General features: G+C 41.6%; 1 protein-coding gene across 1 annotated transcript in view; it reads right to left on the bottom strand.

The window, feature by feature from the left end:
- The window catches only part of TRDN (triadin), a 427,364-nt gene that overhangs the window by 27,237 nt on the left and 379,083 nt on the right, over window positions 1-21,044 (bottom strand). The window contains exons 42-43 of the mRNA XM_083174940.1: window positions 13,651-13,695; window positions 10,268-10,312 (exon numbers count right to left, since the gene is read on the bottom strand). Coding sequence (XP_083031066.1) covers window positions 10,268-10,312; window positions 13,651-13,695 — 90 coding nt within the window. The remainder of the gene's footprint in view (window positions 1-10,267; window positions 10,313-13,650; window positions 13,696-21,044) is intronic.

Here is a 21,044-nt window from a genome sequence, read left to right as displayed (position 1 = left end):
AGGAAAAATGATTTGATGGTCAATCACCATCAAGTTATTTTTCCTCTCTTTGCAAATAAAAGTAAGCCTACATTTACTTGTATACTGTATGGTGATGGCCAAAATGCCCACTGTATTGATGGGCATGCCCAAGAAATGCTGAGTGACCCCCAGGCTGCCAATCATTTTGCGAATTCCTTGCTGAATTAAATTATTTGTCGTAAGCACATGCACAGACACCCACCATCGGGGCCAGGGCTGAATTCAGACCTGTACGAACAGGTGTGAATCAGACCTTAGTCTCATACAGCCAGGCCCAACATCTTTAAACTTTGATAGAAAAAGATGATTATTTAAAAATGGACGTTGTACAAATATTTTGTATTTTGCAGGGATTCTGGAATTATACAGTAGTACAGGAAGGCTAGAGATTGGCAAACACTGCCCAGTTAAATTATTATACAGTACTAATACCAAGTAAAAAATGTGGTTTGTACACCTGAAATCACTGTAACTACTGTAAATATTGATGGGAACTCATGTTCCAATGTTTTTTTAGTGGCTGTTCCACAAAAAAAAGTTCTAGAAATTTGGCATTCATTATTTCAATAAAATCATTTAAACCTGATGTATCCAATGAACTTTGATCATTGCATAGAACAGCCACATGCTCTTTTAACTTACTTCCTTAAGGTAAAGTTTGATTTTTGTTAATGCCATATTCCATTAATGTCACCAGCAGTTTTCCAAACCTCTAAATACACATACAATACAACTACATCAATGCACATATTATATATATATATATATATATATATATATATATATATATATATATATATATACATACATATATAAATTTATATATATACTGTATATATATATATATATATATATATATATATATACACACACACACATATACACATCTTCTTGTTTCACTTGTTTTACATGTTTTTATGTAAAATGTTTTCATATTTTTACCAAATGAATATTTCTTGTAGATATCATACCTGCTATCAAGACCCATTTCCCTCACAACTCCTGTATACAGTACTGTATGTCAATGTTTTTAGTGCTCTGCAGGTACAAAATCAGCTAAAGACCAAAAACACGGAGAGCCAATCTAGATGTGTTTCATACTATTACTACCAGGCTCTGGTGTGGGCAGAGGTGAAACTACCATTCCAAACCATACCAGGAGGTGCAATGCATCCGGCCCGGAGGACTAAGTGGACCACTGCTGCTCTGTCACCCTCTTCCTTTCACACACTCTTTTTCCCTGTCACACTCTGCCTCCCCCTGCCACCCTCTGGCTCTCGCTTTCACCCACTGCCATGTTGAATATTGTGGTCTTGGGTTGGGTTGGAGGAGGGGGGATTAAATTATATTTTTGTACCTGGGCTCACCACCCACAAGTTCTGCCACTAGGTGTGGGTGTCATTTAGTGTGGGTTGTCTCCTCTGAATGTCTGTGTATTTCATATTCATATTAGCACTTGCCAGAATAAGAATTATTTTTAATGCAAGAACATTAAGAGCGTATTACCTTCCCTCATGTTTACTAGAGTATATTGTATGTATTCATCTCTGAATTAAGCACTGTACCATCTATATTTTCTCAGAACATTGCTTGCTCTATAATCCTTTCACTAAGCATGATGCTTCACATAGATCATTCCAAACTATTTTGTCAATTGTATAAATCAAACACTATGTGGTATAATTTATTGTGACACAAACATTGCAGTGTCAGAATCAATAGCTATCATGGTCTTCATGTTTGTTGCTGAGATGATGAATTTGAACAATATATAACTAACATCTGTTTCATGACAGATTCATGCAGCCAAATATTTACAGCTGAATATCTTCATTGCCAGGTCCCATTAGAAGCAAATGAGGACATATGCACCATTGCACACCAGTTATGGGGAGGAGGGGGGGAGTCAGTGAGCTGAAAAAATAAATGTATTTACTAATAAAAATCTAAAGGAGTATTCCATCCCAGACAAATTTATTTGTCAGGTGCAAAACGCGGCAAAAATTTGTTTACCAGTATTCAATCACAGGTTTTTTTTTTTAGGTAGTGTCATGGGCGAAAAAATAGGTGAAATAATGGGTGAAAACAATGAATTAGCCAAGACGACATGAATTCTTGTCAATTTTGCAGATTTTGCTGATTATCGCAGATTTCACCAATGCTAGGTTTGGCCAGGATTGAATACCCCCCATAGTCTTCTATGTGGATCTTTGTCTGTAATACATTACTTCTCTATACTGATGTGTTATTATTATTATTATAATAAACATTTTATTATTAATATTTTTTATATAAGGCCTGTTTCATGTTTGTAAGTAAAGCATAAAAGCAAGCCACTGGGCAAAAACTATGTTGTGCTACAGGTGGGGCAGATGTAACCTGTGAAGAGAGTATTAGATTTGGGTGGGGTGTGTTCAAACTGAAATCTATGCTGCAGTGTGAAAGTAAAGCTGTCTAACATTTGCGTGCTACAGACAAAAGCACCTAATATTTACACTGCACACAAAAAAATATTAGCTGCACTTGCAAGGCAACATGTTTTGCTCTAGTCACAAAGACACCCAGGACATTCCCTACAACCTGCCTCACAAACGCACTGCACAGTAACCCTGTAACCTTGCGCGGACACCAGCGGTAGTTCTGGTATTCTCCGTGCTCTGGAGCACGAGAAGGGAGATGGATGCTGACCCCTAGTGTCCCCACTGCATCGGATCATGCACTGGGGCTACAACATTTAAACCAACCTCCACTCAGAGTATACCGTGGAATGGTAAGATATGGCTCAGCGGGATTCCGTTTAGAACAGTAGATACTTTTACTAACTTTAATGAATGCTTGAATATTGCAATTTAGCCAGAATCTTTTAACTCCTGAATGAACGATTTGCATTGATAATATTATCAGACTTTTCCCCAAATGTCTTACTTAACACAAAGGATATTATTCTGATTAGTTCACATGGGGGAGCAATTTTTCTGTTCAGCCACTTGGTGTGGAGTAAGGCATGGCAAACTGCTTGTTTGGCATGCCGTTGGCACCTAGCAGTGCGGGCAGGGGGTGTAGGTCGGCAGCAATGGGCTGCTCTCATGAATATGCTGGGTGTTCCCATGTACATGCACTCATGATGTGGGTGCAGGGAGCGGGCAGCTTATGTCAACTTATGAAATTTAGCATCAGTTGTCAGAATCCCCATGCATTGTACATTTATTGCATTAGTGATGTGAATAAGATGTATATTTTGTGGCAAAATCTTGTGGCAATGTCACAGGGTCCACTTTCAGGATATATGAAGGTTGACACAGAGCCATAACTAGGTGTGTGGCAGCATTGCTTTGTCCACATCACATCTGCACTGCGGACACACCCACTGGCATGCACCTAGTCTGCAGAGTGGGTAGGTTCCAGGCAGGAGAAACTAGCTCCCCACTCTGCATCCTGTTACTGCCCAGCTGCTGCAAAGAGGTCGGAACCCAGGAGCAGAGAAGCGACAGTAAAACAGGCAGTGGTAGGCAGCCTAAAGATTTCAAAAGCCCTATTCACATCAATTGGTGGCAGCTGATTGGCCAAGAGAGCCATCTTTCATGGTCTCAGCCAATTAGCGGTTTCCCATTGATTTCAATGGGACTGTTGAAATATCCAGCTGCTCGCTGCTGCTTCTCTGCCCGCCGCCGCTGGCCTATCTCACTCCACAGTAGCCAGCATAAACATAGCCCATGAGATAGCACCACCCTCTCCCCTATCTTTTACAGTATCTGACAACACTGTATCCAGAATTGTATTTTATGCACACTTAACTCGCACTGTATATGAGACAAAGTGTAACTCTCTGTGTCTGCTGGTGCAATGTGGTGTATTTCTGTTTGTGTGTGTGCCAGTGCAAGTGGTATTGCTCTGTTTGTGCTGCTGCAGTGTGGTGCACACAGGGTGCAGCTGCATTGAAATGTGTACAAGTGGTACTGTGTGAATAACGGACATTGTAATGTGAATTGGTACTAATATGTGGCCACGCCCTTTCCAATGAAGTTGCATCCCTAAATTTTGGGCAGATGCTTTTGGCATGTCCTATTCATATTTTGAGTGTGTGTGTGTGTGTGTGTGTGTGTGTGTGTGTGTAGGGGGGAGGGGTGGACCAATTCTCTTTCTGGCACTGAGCACCAAAATGGCAATGGGTTGGCACATCTGAATAAATAAAAATGTTGGTACTTGTTTCCTAGCACAGCGCCCAATATTTTCATCTTATGGCATGCCATATAGCTGCATACAATGCATGCCATGTGATGCGATGCAATGGTATACTATTTTTTATTGTACAACCCCCCTGATGGGTCCTTACAATATTAAATGGCCCCCCATACTCAGCGCCACCCCCATGATCAACGCCAACCCGAAGCGTGATGAGTGCAGCGAGCCTGCGAGGGGCGGCGTTACGCTTCCTCCATACCCTTCATACCCCCACTATCCACGTCGGCGCGCAGTTGATTTTTGATAGTGTGACGAGAGCAGCGAGCCACCGAGCCCGAAGCATGGGGAGCACAGCGAGCCCCGTGAGGGGACACGGATTACTTTACATGTATTGCGCGGCACCTAGCGGGGCTCGCTTAGCTCGCCACGCTTCAGGCTCCTATTCCGTAGCCGCTCGCCACGCTTCGAACTCGGTGGCTCGCTGCGCTCGCCACAATATCTAAAGTCAACTCCATGCCAACGTGGATAGTGGGGATATGAAATGGTCGGAGGACGCGTACCGCCGCCCCTCGCGGGATCGCTGCGCTCGCTGTGCTTCGGGTTTGCATTGATCGTGAAGGTGGCGTCAATTGAGTATGGGGGGCCAGTTAACATTGTAAGGACCCATCAGGGTGGTTGTACAATCAAAAACCGTATACAATCGCATCGTATGCCATTGTATGGCATACGATGCAATATTTTATTGTACAACATCGTGTCGCATCGCATGGCATCGCATACCATCGTATACGTTATTTAGTGTTTTGGAATGCGATGCGATGGGCGCCGAGCTAGGAAACAAGCACCAAAATGTTTTATATCTTTCAATTGTATCACTTATTTCATTATAATGCATATTCTTCATTCTATGAAATTGCTGATTTCTGCTGCCCTGCTATACATATACTGTATGTATTTTGCACTTGTATGTTTCTAAAACATACTTTATTTATTTGTACTTTTTCATTTACAAATAGTAAGCCCATGTACAAGGTATAAAGAAAATTTCAATTGCTAAAAGAAATGTTTTCTGTCCAGAATATACATCACAACGCTGACACATTGGTTGAGTCAAAAAAAACATCTATAGGAAATGTTGCTTTCTGTAACATGCAACAATTCAAATAATTTTACTCTATTTTAAACATATCACTATGGCTTTTATCAAAGTTTGAAGTAACTGTCTCTCTTTTTTGCCTGACTGGCTACACAGGTAAAACAAGACTGATATACAAATTACCAACACATTTTTTGCAAATGTTCCCTGTAGGAAGTCCGAGTTGGTCCTTATGCTGGGGGAACATCTTATTCATTTTAAATAATGAAATAGATTATTTTAATCACTTTAACTAAGATGAATACATATTCTGTCTACTCAATACCTTCTCGTACAATATACAGAACTTTCCATCTAGCCACATCTTCATGCACCTGTGGAAATGTTTTATCACTGTCCTAAAGTACTTCTGGCATCTATATGTTGGCATTACTTGTGGTTGTTCTCACACCTCAGACCTCTGCTTTTATCTCATTATACTTCTCTCTCATGTAATGGCTTCTGTTACTGTCCCACTTCACTTAACCTCTCAAGTTCTATGTTATCCCATGTGTGCAACTACCTCAAAACTACTTAAAGTTCAACATGTCCAATGCTAAGCTAATCACCTTCCTTCCTCTAGTATCACTTTCAGACAGAAAAATCCCCAAAACCCAGGTTTTTTTTTACGGCTACAAAAACCTGGGTAAAACATGGCTCAAAGCTTTTACCCCCTTTCACAAAGCACATTTACAGTAAATGAACAAAAGAAGACAGGCGGTGGTGTGCTTGAGGGGCCACTTGGCAGTAACCCAGGAATTTCCCAGGTCAACCCCTTTCACACCAAAGCCTGGTTTTCCATGCAAGTCTGTCACCATTGGTACCTAAAAGTAAGATAAACGGTGTTCTTCTCTTTCTACTCTCTCTCTCTCCAGCTCGCAGCTAACCTCCTGGCCAGATTACAGCTGCTACCTTTATAGCTTACTGTAGAGAATGCAAAACAAAATCAAGAGTTGGAGATGGTTCGCACATACACTTTGAGGTGGCCAGGACGGAAGCACTAAGGCTTCAGCAGGAGCTGTCACGGAGAACTTCACAAGCTGTAAGTGCAGGAGCTGCACAGAGAGGATGTTTGCTTACACAAGAAGAACCATCGCCTGCAGGATGAGCTGGTGGTGTGTTAGAAGGACAAGGAGCATGCAGAGCGAAGGGCTCATGAAGCTGGAGTGCATGTGCCTGCCACAATAGAGAAGTCAAAGAACATTAAAATGATTCTGACCAATGAGGAGCCTGGAAGAGGTGGTGATATGGCTGATGAGCTGAAGACTGCAAGGGGACCTGTTACATTGATATGGTATCAATGTCGACTTATGATGAAAAATGTGAAACGCTCATATAGACCTTTTGACTGTCAGCCTTCTCATTCTTGTCCAAATGCTTGTGTCAACCTTCTGACCCGGTTGACCTTAGCCATGTTGACCTACTTCATGTGTCGACCTAAGCCCTGTCAACCTTTAGTGGTCGACTAAATGTATGTCAAACCTACAACCCATACCCATGTGTTTAACTTATTAAAAAACATTATATTTTTAAGATACTTCATAATCTTTATCTACCTATATTATAAAAATAATAATAATAACAAGTGAACACTGTGTCTTAGGAACAATTAGGGATAGAAACAAATTTAACTTAGCGTGATCCTTATTTTACGTGTACTATACCATAAAAAGATTATTAAGTACAGGTATACATTGCATAAATTTATAAGCTGTACCAATCCTAAAAATATAACATGATAGACAATAATATTATGCGTAAATAATGCATAAAATATATACTTGAATAGAATAGATAAAAAAGTCACTGAACACTATCTGATAACTGTACTCAGTCCTTCACTATAAATGAAGATACATCAAATATTATATTCCGATGAAATTGCTGGCATCCCAGCTAGCCAGGTAGACTGAAGCCCATGGAGATATAATATAATGTCCTTAATAATGGTGTGGACAAATAGGTCAATTCAATTGATAGTACTCAGGATACCCTGATTGTCCCATTGTGGGGGGTCCCGTAATTTCGGTGGGGGAACCGGAGCTCAATCATATCCCAGGAGCCTTCACATGCAGATGTAGTGCCTGTGTGTCTGGTGCTTGATCCAGAAATGTGCCGCTGTGGAGGTAAAAGATGGTCTGGCATGCTAATGCAGTGCACAGGTGAGCACTGGCATGTTCTCGGCAGCGGGGATGTAGTGGCATGTTGCTTGTAGTGGATCTCCAGCCGGCCAGCTTTGCTGGGATCCTTAGTGCGCTGGATACCGCCAGAGGTCAGCCCTATTTTGGAACCCCCCAGTGGGTTGGAATCCACCAGTTGCTGTTAGCTGGTCTGCACATGGTGGAAGAGTGATAGATTATCCGAATAATCAGCTTGCTGAGATTGGTAGTGTGCCAGGGATTGATTGTATGGGCACTGTTCAGGGTATTAAGTTAACGCCGTAGGAGGAGGTCAACGTGTTTCGTCCCTTTAACTCAGGACTTTTTCAAAAATAATTTCAAGCATTAGAAATATTTTAAACAAAGCTTACATGTTCTGATTAACAAATACAAATATCACACTTCCTCAGGGCCATAACTAGAGGGGGGCTAGGGGGTCACATGCCCCGGGCGCTGAAAGACCCGGGGCAATGAAAGACACGGGCGCTGAAAGCCGCTCAATCTCTCCTCCACTCTCCCCCTTCCTTGGGATTTTTTTTTATTTGGCGTGGGGGCACCAAATTCCTTGTTTGCCCTGAGCTCTGGAAATCCTAGTTTCAGCCCTGACTTCCTGGCACACCAAGAGCAAACATTATTGATTGATTTACAATTGTAATATTTTCCAACCTCGAAATCAAGCTTAAAAAACATAAACATACATTTATAAAGGTTACCTCACTCATATAAACTTGTTTCCAGCTTTTCAACATTTGAAATAGCCAAACTGTTAACTATTGAATCAACACAACCTTAAGGGGTGTACACACGGTGCAATTGCCTTGCTATTTGATTGAATCGGGATCGAATCAGGATCAACTAGGGATTAAAATGCATGGCAAGGCAAACACATTAGATTTGGACTATATAGTACAGATCCATACAATATAGTTCTTACCCGTACAGTCTATTTTTCTATTTGATTTCGGGATTGAATCGAAATTGAATGCATTCTATTTCCGTTCAATTTTCCAAAATCGAATAGAAAAATAGACCAAACTGAACCATGTGTATGGGGCATAAGTTACATGCAAGAGATCTGCCTTGCCAATATACATACAATAAGCATGAGGTAATACAGCTATATGGCTGTGACCAAGAGCAAGTGTAAGAAAAGAGAGAAGAAGAAAAAACAATGGGGGAACTTTTGACTGCAAGAAAGTAAAGAGAAAAAAGGGATACAGAAGTAAGAATGGGAATAGTAGGGAGGTGCAGTTAGAAATTGGATTAGACTTGCATAACAAAAGAGGTTACAAATTGTATGTCATGTTTAAAGCCTTTTTAGGAAGAAATAGAGCAGGTTGTGCTTTTCAAGTGTCAATTTTGCTGCCAGGAATATCCCTCAACATTTAACCCTTTGAGTGCCAAGCAAATTTGTCAAAATTGATGTGAAAATTGACAAGCAAACATTTTTATTCCTCATAATGACTGGTATTGCTTACCCTATATTGGAAATATAAACTTTATTACACAACATTTTTAATTTGAACTTATATAACAAATGCCAGCGAAGCTGGCATTTTTAGCGGATATTTTGCACATCTCTCACAGAGAAGTTGGCACTCAAAGGGTTAAATTGTCCCAATCGGGATTTCTCCATGCAGTACCTTGAAAGGGGAACATGGCCTCAGTATATATTGTGGGATGACATGCCCACAAACCAAGCCTATTTCCCATCACTGAGCGGGCATGCCCAGTACTCTGTGAACTGCTGGCATGCTGTGCATACACACAGCATCTAGCAATTGCGACAATGCTCCTAACTGCCCCCTAATACAGGATGCTGCCTGTGGGTTAGACAGAGGGACATTCCCCCCAAAAATGGGACTGTCACACAATTATCGGGACAGTTTGGAAGTATGCGTGTGTTTTCAGCTGCAGTGGCCATCCCTAACTTCCCCTATTCTGGAAATATCTGTGAGATGATCCAGTATCGCATATGAATGGTTGCAGTTTTGGTAGTTTATTCAAGGCACTTCATACGTGCACTCCCACAATCAACAAGTTTCAAGTTTCCTGGACTCTTAATCAAGGATTCTCCGACCATTTTTATTTTCTTCTCTTTTCTTTTCTTACATGTGCTTGTTTTAAGAAACCCACATAAAATATTGATCTTATGAAGACATCAAAATGAGTGCAGAATATCTCATCCGCTAACAACTTTACTTCCATATTTATGTACACTTTTCAAGTAGAGTACGAAAAAACAATCTGTTTTGTTTTTTTAATGGAAAACATTTGTGTATAATTCGAAACTTCTTTCATACAGCTGAATTGATGGTCCTTTACTTTTAAATGTTACAAATTTGTACATCTCTCAATTTATACAGAAACACAAAATTATTTTAGGTATTCTTTTTTATTGTATTCAAGATATTCCCCAATTACATCAGACATACGTAACAATGCTGGTCCATACATTCAAGACATCAAGTATCACATAGAAAATAGGCTGACGTAAGAAAAAAGTTAAGAGAAGATACAGAGATTATGATTGCATATAGAAACAATGGTCATGGAATCAAACTACAGTAAATGCATAATATCTTCATAAAATGAATTTTTTGGACAATTCCTAAATTATACAGTAGGCAGGTACAACTAGAAAATAAAATAGCAACTTTCTTTAGAGAACCTTTAATATAACAATTCATTCTGGTTTTCTTGACTGAATCATTTATCAAGCTTTGAATGATGGTCTCTAAAATTTATACACAAGTGATAGCATTTTTACCTTTTATTTCTATGACTGGATGTCTTTCTTCGTGTATTGGATGTTCTACAGTTAAAAAAAAAGTATGATTACTTTTGATTAGATTTGGTGAAAAAATTGAATTAGCATCAGATTTATTATCGTAATATAGAAAATATTTCAGAATAAGATAGATAGATAGATTGATTTAAAATATGCAGATGTTGCATTGTAGATTCGAAAATTAAGCATAAATATTGTGAAGTATTAGCAGTTTTACGGTGTTGTAAAAATCCTGATAATATGGCACACAATGTTTAAAACAGCATGCTAATTCGTAATAAACACAGCTACATTTTTAATTTTACACATTCAACCTGTGTCATTAAAGCCTATTATATGTGCGGTAATGATGATAGTTTAATACTCTTTAAAGAGAGCACACATTTAACTACATTACCACTTTAATTCCTATGTGAACAAACTTGTATATAAACAGTTTTCCTTCTAGTAATGTAAAGCAGCACTGCCATATAAATGAACTCAAGATGCCTGTACATGACTGTGCACATACACCAATGGTGGATATAATTGACCTTTATAACTGCATACTGTACCTCCCAACATTCAATGAATGGGCGGCGGAACACTGCGGTGCATGGTCGGAATTTTTGGGGCATGGCCTATACTTTTGTTGCTCGCATTAGGCCATGCCCCATTTTCACCATTGTGGGGGGACATAGCCAGTGGCTCTGTGAGCTGTTGGCCATGCACCCAGCCCCTCTTGCTAAGGGAATAGATGCTGTGTGCATATGCACAGCAACTATTCATGGGTGACAGGGGGGACTTCCAACTGCCACTCACCCCTCACTAGAACCTGATTTTCTCTCTCTCACATCACTTCTTCCATGGATCTCTCCTCTGGTGGCCCCCAAACCCCAGTTTCTGGTGACATCTACCAAATTTTACCTTTAGAACCATTCCTTTGGATTCAAACACATGCTATTGTCTTCTTTAAATTGTTAACTTTCAAGTATCTGTTATTTATCATCCCACTGTCCCTACCTCTAAATTCCTCGACAAATTTGCTTCCTTGATTCCTTAATGCCTCAATTCTGACATTCTCATGATAGGTGACTTTAGTATTCCTATAGATGTCCTCACAAAATTCTTTGTCTCTCAAATCCTTACCCTCGAATAATTATTTGGTCTCTCCCAATTGACCTCTTCCCATGTGAGTGGACATACATTTGATCTGGTCTTAACTCACCATTGTCATATATCTTATTATACCAAGTACCCATTCACTCTTTATGGCCATTATCCTTCTCTCATTTACTTGTTCCTGACTCTTGCTTCACTTCTGCTCCCCAAGGCTGCCATCACTAAGCATAACATCAGTTCTATCAACACTGTATCCACCCTACAATTTTCTCCCCTATTGTATATCATTCTCCTGCCCTCAACTAGTCTAACTATGAAATGTCTCCCTTACTTCTTTTTTTGACATCTCACAACTCAACTTTGCAGATCTACACCTCAACCCTACACTTGCAACAGTGCTTACAATATGCTTAGTGGCAATTAAGAAAATTGCAGTCCAATTCACTCAAGAAACTTCTCTCCTCCTAGTCCTCAAACCCCCATTTTCTCTTAATCACTTTCAGCTCCTTCCTCAGTCCCCCTCTCTGCCTCCTCTACTCACTCTCTGCATGCTTTTTGCCACCCACTGTTTCCCAATGACAGACCCCCTCTGGATTCAAGCATAGTGTACCCTAGTTTTCCCCATAATTAAAACCCTCCTCTGATAACAACACTCTCTCCAGTTACTGCACAAGCTCTTTGCCTCCAAACTCATTGAGCATATTGGCTACATGTGCCTCACTGCCTTTATATCCATGACGTCAGGGTAGGCAAGGGAGACAGAGCTTCACCTGCCATACTTCACAACACTCCAGAGTTCTGGCTTTTAAAAGTAATCGAATAATACAAAGAACATATTTATTTTATAAATATTATACCTATTTTATATTTATAAAATGTGTAATAGTCATTTCAGCTATCAGGTTCAAATATACTGTATGTGTGTTGATCTGGTTCTCATACTGGCCAGTGGCTCCCCAGCTATTGACACATTTCTGTCTGTCTTCCATCCTCTCCTCTCCACTGAGACTGCTCTCACACAAATTAGCAATGACCTCAAAGTCAATGTGTAGGTGTGATAAATGAGCTCTGGGTCCAATGCTGCCTGCTATATTCAGGTACTGTAATCTTAACATATATATAAGTTGTCTTTTGGAATAAATAAATTATGTACTCATCTTTTATACTATTTATTCTCTTCCCAAAAATGTGTTCAGCTAAGCTATTACTGTATGTAAATTGATGGAGGATTTGCAGGTTTGAGTTTTTCTATGGAAAGCAATATGGATTTATTTATGTTAAAGTGAAGCAAATTATGCATATCCCGAAATAACATGTGCTGCTGGGGGATCCTGCTACTGCCACTATATAACTCTCAGTGTGTGGGTTTGTGCTATCTCCATTCCCCTCCTCACATCATGTCACTGACCCTGTCATATGCAACCCTGTCATCACTGACATATCATGCATGTCCTAATATAGTCTGTGCTGCTATCCCACTCCTATGGGAGCTAGGGGTGTGTTACCCCCACAGTATTTGTTCAAAGATTGTAATTGATATGTGTAGCATGTTTGGTGTAAATTACTCCAGTCATTGCAGAGTTTATGCTGTCTGCTGGCATACTCTGTTCTGGTGCCTCACCCCTAGGGGTGTTAGGAGTGTATTACCCCCACAGTGTTTGTTCACATATTGTAAGTGAAATGTGTACAAAGTTTTGTGCAAATTGATGCAGTCATTCTGGAGTTATGCTGTCTTCTGAAATACTCTGTGCTGCTGCCTAACCCATAGGGCGCAATCCTGAATTTTGCTCAGTTCAACGGCAGTGAGTCACACTGAGCATATATTGTGATCGGCTTCTCTTATAAGTGTGTGTGATCGGTGATCTTGGTAATCGGATTATGCGTAAAACTAAAATTTTGTTTTTTAATTAATTCAAAATTAACTGTAATTCATTTCAAATTGTTTTAGTTGCCTCGGTCGTGTTTTAATAGGCTCATATGTAAAATTTCACAACCTTAGCTTGTAAACTGTGGATTTAAATAGAAAGACAGACAGAAAGACAGAGAAACAAATTGTCACTTTTATAAAGTCGATTGAGTAAACTGTAATTAGTCCACCAGGTTTATAAAGCAATGTATTACAGGTTAGTGTGGTGCGATCTTGCATACGTTTTTTCCTTTATGCTATGTTTTGTGCTATTTAAAACAAAATTACTAAAACCAATCAAAATATACGAATACATAATGTTGAAACACAAAATTCAGCAATGATTTTTAGTTACCTTTTATTTCCGCAACTGGAAGCTTTTCTTCTTGTATCAGGGCTTCTGCAGGTTTAATAAAACAGACAATTAGAGATGGGGACATAGTGACCCTGCATACAGTAATGTAATTACCAAAGACACAGTAGTCATTTTCTGCATCACAGTGTTTTAATCACCATGCCATTTAAATAAGAATCAGGGCTACAGTACAAAATCAATGTAGCTATAATATTCTCTTGAATAGATTAAGTTCCAGGTTTGACAGTGTATAATACATAATTTTTAAACTTGTATTGAACACATTTGCATTTAAAATCTACTAGTAAAATAAGCCATGTAAACATTGTGAAATGAAATGACATGCTTGTAAGGCTTCTCATCACCCTAGGCAAAACTTCAACCTACTGCCCAAAGCACCCCCCCCCCCCCCCGCTACCGCCATACTGCCACCTATACCCACATACCAATCCCTTAAGGTATACTTGCCTAGCATTCCGGAATGGCAGGGAAGCTCCTAAATATCAGGTGCTCCTCACTGCACCCCAGGAAGGTGAGCGAGTCCCCTGCTTGCTGGAATTATGCATCAAGGGAAAGTATGGAGGTGAAGTCATATGCCTGGTACACACCAGGATGACTAGGGCCCGATCCCATCAATCTAGATCCAATTCCGACCAATTGGATGTAGATTGTGTGGTGATTGGGCCCTTTTCTGTCCTGGTGTGGACCGATACCGATCCGATGCGCGGTCCCGCAGGTCGGTCGGTCGTTATTCAGATCCTACCTGCAGCAGGTAGGATCTGAAGAACGACCATACAGCCGGGTCCGGGTCGCCATCGGATCGGACCCGCTCACGGGTCGTGCCCCCCCCGCATCATCGTGAGCGGGTCTGAAGAAACACTGACGACCCGCTCACAATGTGCATCGTGAGTGGGTCGTCGTGGTGTGTACCCCACAATAGAAGTTCCATAGCAGTCATCTGCATTAAGTACAACAAGGATCCTCATAGACATCCTTGATTTTCTGATAGGCAGACTTGGTGGTGCCCCCAAGATCCCGGTGTCCTAGGCAGCTGCCTAAAGCTGCCTAATGGTAGAACCGGCCCTGCTTACATGTATGTACTGCTTCTTAACCCCTTCCCGACATTTGACGTACATTTACGTCATGGCCGGGATGTACTTCCCGACACATGGCATAAATGTACGTCATGACTTTAAACTGTCACTGCGTCTCGAGACGCAGTGACAGAGGGACGATGTCTGCTGTCCCTGACAGCAGACATGTCCCTGCATGCCCAGGGGGGGCTGCGATGTCGCCCCCCCGTCGGCGATCGCTGTGATTGGCTGTTCAGTGTGAACAGCCAATTACAGCGTTTTCCTGTGTTACCAGCGAATCAGACGCTCGGTAACACAGGTGTCAATCACCGCCGGGCGTCAGGGGGCATGAGGGGGTCATCGGTGACGATGACACCTCACCCCACCCTCACCCCACCTGCCCCCAAGGCTGTGATTGGTCCGTGGGACCCACGGACCAATCACAGCCAAGGCGCGACATTTAAACTAACGGTGACTGCGCTGCAGACGCCATTCCGGTCTGGAGTAGCGTGCAGAGCGGTCACCGTGCCTATCTGCCGTGATACTGACCTGATCCTTGCTAATACTTACCTGATCCTTGCAAATACCTTACCTGATCACTTGATCACTGCTTGTAGCGTGCTGGACGCTTCCTGGATCTGACTTCCTGAGACTTCCTGCTGCTGCTGCAGTGTGATAGAGAGATAGAGAGATAGAGAGAGAGAGATAGAGAGAGATAGAGAGAGATAGAGAGATAGTGACAGAGAGAGCTATATTTTGTGTCTGCTACCCCCCCCTTTTTGGGGGTGCAGGGGTTTTTTATATATAAATAACTGTCGCTGCTGCTGCAGTGTCATAGTGATAGATAGTGATAGATAGTGAGAGATAGTGATAGATAGTGAGAGATAGAGAGATTTGTGTCTGCTACCCCCCCTTTTTGGGGGTGCAGGTTTTTTTTTATATATATAACTGTCAGTGCTGCTGCTGCAGTGTCATAGTGATAGATAGTGATAGATAGTGAGAGATAGAGAGATAGAGAGAGATAGTGACAGAGAGTGATAGAGAGTGTATATTTTGTGTCTGCTACCCCCCCTTTTTGGGGGTGCAGGTTTTTTTTTATACATATAACTGTCAGTGCTGCTGCTGCAGTGTGATAGATAGTGATAGATAGTGATAGATAGTGAGAGATAGAGAGAGATAGTGACAGAGAGTGATAGAGAGTGTATATTTTGTGTCTGCTACCCCCGCCTTTTGTGCTGATCACCATATCTGAGGTGATCAGCAACTTTTTGGGGGCGCAGAGTTTTTTTTTTTTATATATACCTGTCAGTTGCTGCCAGTTGCACCAAAGGTTGTGCACCTGCTGCCCCTCACTGGTAATCAGTGTCGCATCACTGATCACCTTTTTTTTTTTTTTGTGGGTGCTGTGTGGTCTTTTTTTAATTTTTTTTTTACACACACTGTGATTTTGTGGGTGTCCTGTGGCCACTGTGCGCTGATCAGTGACGTACATCACTGATCAGCTTTTTCGGCACAGGGTTGATCTATTTTTTTTTTTTTTTGATCAAATTCCTGTTGCCTTTGAGCGCTGTTCAGTGACAGACGTTACTGACCAACATCTGTGCTCAATTTTTTTTAACCCCTTCAATTTTTTTTTTTAACCCCTTCAATTTTTTTTTTTTAACCCCTTCAATTTTTTTTTTTAACCCCTTGAATTTTTTTTTTTTTTAACCCCTTCAATTTTTTTTTTTGGTATAAAGTATTTTTTTTTTCTGCACTACATACACATTACACACTACATTCCCCCCAGGTTGAAATAAAGTTTGTACCCCCCCCTACACTATACACGTGTTGAAACATTTCACTACCAGTAACACAAAAATAAAAATGGCATCCCAAATGTCCTCCCAAATGTCCTCCCAAATGTCCTCCCAAATGTCCTCCCAGTCATCCAGGAGAATGTATTCAGTGGAGGAGGCATATGCCATGCTTGCCTCTGACTCTGACACAGCCAGTGATGCAAGCGGGGAATTTGAAGGATTCGTCTTAAGCTCCTCTTCCTCCTCTGGTGATGAGGGACCCCCTCAAAGACGCCCCCGTAGAGCAGCTGAGACCCCCCCCCCCAACAATTGATCTCGTATGGACCCCACCACCAGACAATTTTGAGCCCCAGGTTCCTGAGTTTTTGGCCATGCCAGGAATCCAATTTGATTCCACAGGTCTCAGAGAAATTGACTTTTTCAAATTATTTTTCTCTGATGATTTTATAAATTTAATGGTGGACCAAACTAATTTATATGCCCAGCAGTTTATTGCTCAAAACCCCACGTCATCATTTGCTAGGTGGACCCCTGTAGATGCAGTAGAGATGATGACGTTTTGGGGTCTGGTGTTTCATATGGGCATAGTAAAAAAGCCAGAAATTAGGCAATATTGGAGTACAGATGTTCTGTACAGTACTCCATTTTACCGTATGGCCATGACCCGGACTCGATTTGAGACAATTCTTAAATTTATACATTACACCGATAATGCACAGTGCCCACCCAGAGATGATCCCACCTTTGACCGGCTATTCAAAGTCAGGCCGGTCATTGATCATTTCAGTGCCAAATTTGAAGAGGTGTACATCCCTGAAAAATTTATTTGTATCGACGAGTCCCTTATACATTTTAAAGGAAGGGTTAAATTCCGCCAGTACCTTCCCAGTAAGAGGGCAAGGTATGGCATAAAAATGTATAAACTGTGTGAAAGCACCTCAGGGTACACCCACAGGTTTAGGGTTTATGAAGGGAAGGATTCAAGAATTGAACCGCCAGAATGCCCCCCCTCCCTCGTAGGTGTTAGTGGGAAAATTGTCTGGGAATTAGTGCACCCCTTCCTGGATAAAGGTTATCACCTCTATGTGGATAACTTTTACACTAGCATCCCCCTGTTTAAGGCCCTTGGTTCAAGAGGTACAGCAGCTTGCGGTACTGTGCGCAAGAACCAAAGAGGCCTCCCAAAAACGCACATTGCCCAAGTAATGAGAAGGGGTGAAAGCAGGGGAATATGCAACGAAAATATGTTGTTGGTCAAATATAAGGACAAGAGGGATGTCCTTATACTGACAACAATTCACGGAGACAGTACCACCTCCGTCCCTGTACGAGGTACCAGTACCCACACCTCAAAACCTAATTGTATCCTGGATTACAATAGGTACATGGGCGGAGTGGATCTTTCAGATCAGGTACTGAAGCCGTACAGTGCCCTGCGGAAAACAAAAATCTGGTACAAGAAGGTGGCCGTGTATATCATCCAGATGGCACTGTATAACGCTTACGTGCTATTCCGTTCTACCGGCCAGAGGGGGACATTTATGCACTTTCAAGAGGAAGTCATAAAGGGCCTAATATTTGGGAACCAGCAGGCAGAGGGCCCCAGTACTTCTAGTACTGGCCCCCGTATTGTACCAGGGCAGCATTTTCCTGATGAAATCCCCTCCACTGGAAAAAAGGGCAGGACACAAAAAAGGTGCAAAGTTTGCTATAAAAAGGGAATAAGAAAGCAAACTATTTTCCAGTGTGACACTTGCCCCGACAAACCCGGCCTATGTATAAAGGAGTGTTTTAAAATATACCACACATCTATGGAATATTAGGTTCATAATTTCACCGTGCTTCGGGGGTCTTGCTAATGCCACATAGCACCCACCATTCATTCCACCAGAATCTGAGCCGCAAAATCCAAAAATCACTCCTTCCCTTCTGAGTCCTGCCATGCACCCAACTGGTATTTTTTGGTCACATGTGAGGCATTGCCGTACTTGGGAGATATTGGGGCACAGATTTTGGGGTGCTTTTTCTCCTTCATTCCTTGTGAAAATGAAAAATTTTGAGCCAGAACTGCATTTTTGTGTAAAAAAATGTAATTTTTCATGTTCACTGCCCAGTTTTATCAAAATTGGTGAAACCCCTGGGGGTTTGAAATGTACACTATACCCCTAGATGAATTCCCTGAGGGGTGTAGTTTGCAAAATGGGGTCACTTGTGGGGGGGTTCCACTGTATTGGTGCAACATAGCACCCACCATTCATTCCACCAAAATCTGTGCTGCAAAATCCAAAAATCACTCCTTCCCTTCTGAGTCCTGCCATGCACCCAACTGGTATTTTTTGTTCACATGTGAGGCATTGCCGTACTCGGGAGAAATTGGGGCACAGATTTTGGGGTGCTTTTTCTCCTTCATACCTTCTGAAAATGAAAAATTTTGAGCCAGAACTGCATTTTTGTGTAAAAAAATGTAATTTTTCATGTTCACTGCCCACTTGTATCAAAATTGGTGAAACCCCTGGGGGTTTGAAATGTACACTATACCCCTAGATGAATTCCCTGAGGGGTGTAGTTTGCAAAATGGGGTCACTTGTGGGGGGGTTCCACTGTATTGGTGCAACATAGCACCCACCATTCATTCCACCAAAATCTGTGCTGCAAAATCCAAAAATCACTCCTTCCCTTCTGAGTCCTGCCATGCACCCAACTGGTATTTTTTGTTCACATGTGAGGCATTGCCGTACTCTGGAGAAATTGGGGCACAGATTTTGGGGTGCTTTTTCTCCTTCATACCTTCTGAAAATGAACAATTTTGAGCCAGAACTGCATTTTTGTGTAAAAAAATGTAATTTTTCATGTTCACTGCCCACTTGTATCAAAATTGGTGAAACCCCTGGGGGTTTGAAATGTACACTATACCCCTAGATGAATTCCCTGAGGGGTGTAGTTTGCAAAATGGGGTCACTTGTGGGGGGGTTCCACTGTATTGGTGCTTTGGGGGTCTTGCTAATGCGACATAGCACCCACCAAAATTCCACCAGAATCTGAGCTGCAAAATCCAAAAATCACTCCTTCCCTTCTGAGTCCTGCCATGCACCCAACTGGTATTTTTTGGTCACATGTGAGGCATTGCCGTACTCGGGAGAAATTGGGGCACAGATTTTGGGGTGCTTTTTCTCCTTCATACCTTCTGAAAATGAAAAATTTTGAGCCAGAACTGCATTTTTGTGTAAAAAAATGTAATTTTTCATGTTCACTGCCCACTTGTATCAAAATTGGTGAAACCCCTGGGGGTTTGAAATGTACACTATACCCCTAGATGAATTCCCTGAGGGGTGTAGTTTGCAAAATGGGGTCACTTGTGGGGGGGTTCCACTGTATTGGTGCTTTGGGGGTCTTGCTAATGCGACATAGCACCCACCAAAATTCCACTAGAATCTGAGCTGCAAAATCCAAAAATCACTCCTTCCCTTCTGAGTCCTGCCATGCACCCAACTGGTATTTTTTGGTCACATGTGAGGCATTGCCGTACTCGGGAGAAATTGGGGCACAGATTTTGGGGTGCTTTTTCTCCTTCATACCTTCTGAAAATGAAAAATTTTGAGCCAGAACTGCATTTTTGTGTAAAAAAATGTAATTTTTCATGTTCACTGCCCACTTGTATCAAAATTGGTGAAACCCCTGGGGGTTTGAAATGTACACTATACCCCTAGATGAATTCCCTGAGGGGTGTAGTTTGCAAAATGGGGTCACTTGTGGGGGGTTTCACTGTATTGGTGCTTTGGGGGTCTTGCTAATGCGACATAGCACCCACCAAAATTCCACCAGAATCTGAGCTGCAAAATCCAAAAATCACTCCTTCCCTTCTGAGTCCTGCCATGCACCCAACTGGTATTTTTTGGTCACATGTGAGGCATTGCCGTACTCGGGAGAAATTGGGGCACAGATTTTGGGGTGCTTTTTCTCCTTCATACCTTCTGAAAATGAAAAATTTTGAGCCAGAACTGCATTTTTGTGTAAAAAAATGTAATTTTTCATTTTCACTGCCCACTTGTATCAAAATTGGTGAAACCCCTGGGGGTTTGAAATGTACACTATACCCCTAGATGAATTCCCTGAGGGGTGTACTTTGCAAAATGGGGTGACTTGTGGGGGGGTTCCACTGTATTGGTGCAACATAGCACCCACCATTCATTCCACCAAAATCTGTGCTGCAAAATCCAAAAATCACTCCTTCCCTTCTGAGTCCTGCCATGCACCCAACTGGTATTTTTTGTTCACATGTGAGGCATTGCCGTACTCGGGAGAAATTGGGGCACAGATTTTGGGGTGCTTTTTCTCCTTCATACCTTCTGAAAATGAAAAATTTTGAGCCAGAACTGCATTTTTGTGTAAAAAAATGTAATTTTTCATGTTCACTGCCCACTTGTATCAAAATTGGTGAAACCCCTGGGGGTTTGAAATGTACACTATACCCCTAGATGAATTCCCTGAGGGGTGTAGTTTGCAAAATGGGGTCACTTGTGGG

This window comes from Crinia signifera, chromosome 3, assembly GCF_055691185.1.
Source record: "Crinia signifera chromosome 3, ASM5569118v1, whole genome shotgun sequence".
Taxonomy (NCBI): domain Eukaryota; kingdom Metazoa; phylum Chordata; class Amphibia; order Anura; family Myobatrachidae; genus Crinia; species Crinia signifera.
Note: the sequence above shows the minus strand (reverse complement) of the source record. Positions and strands in the feature narration are given on the sequence as shown.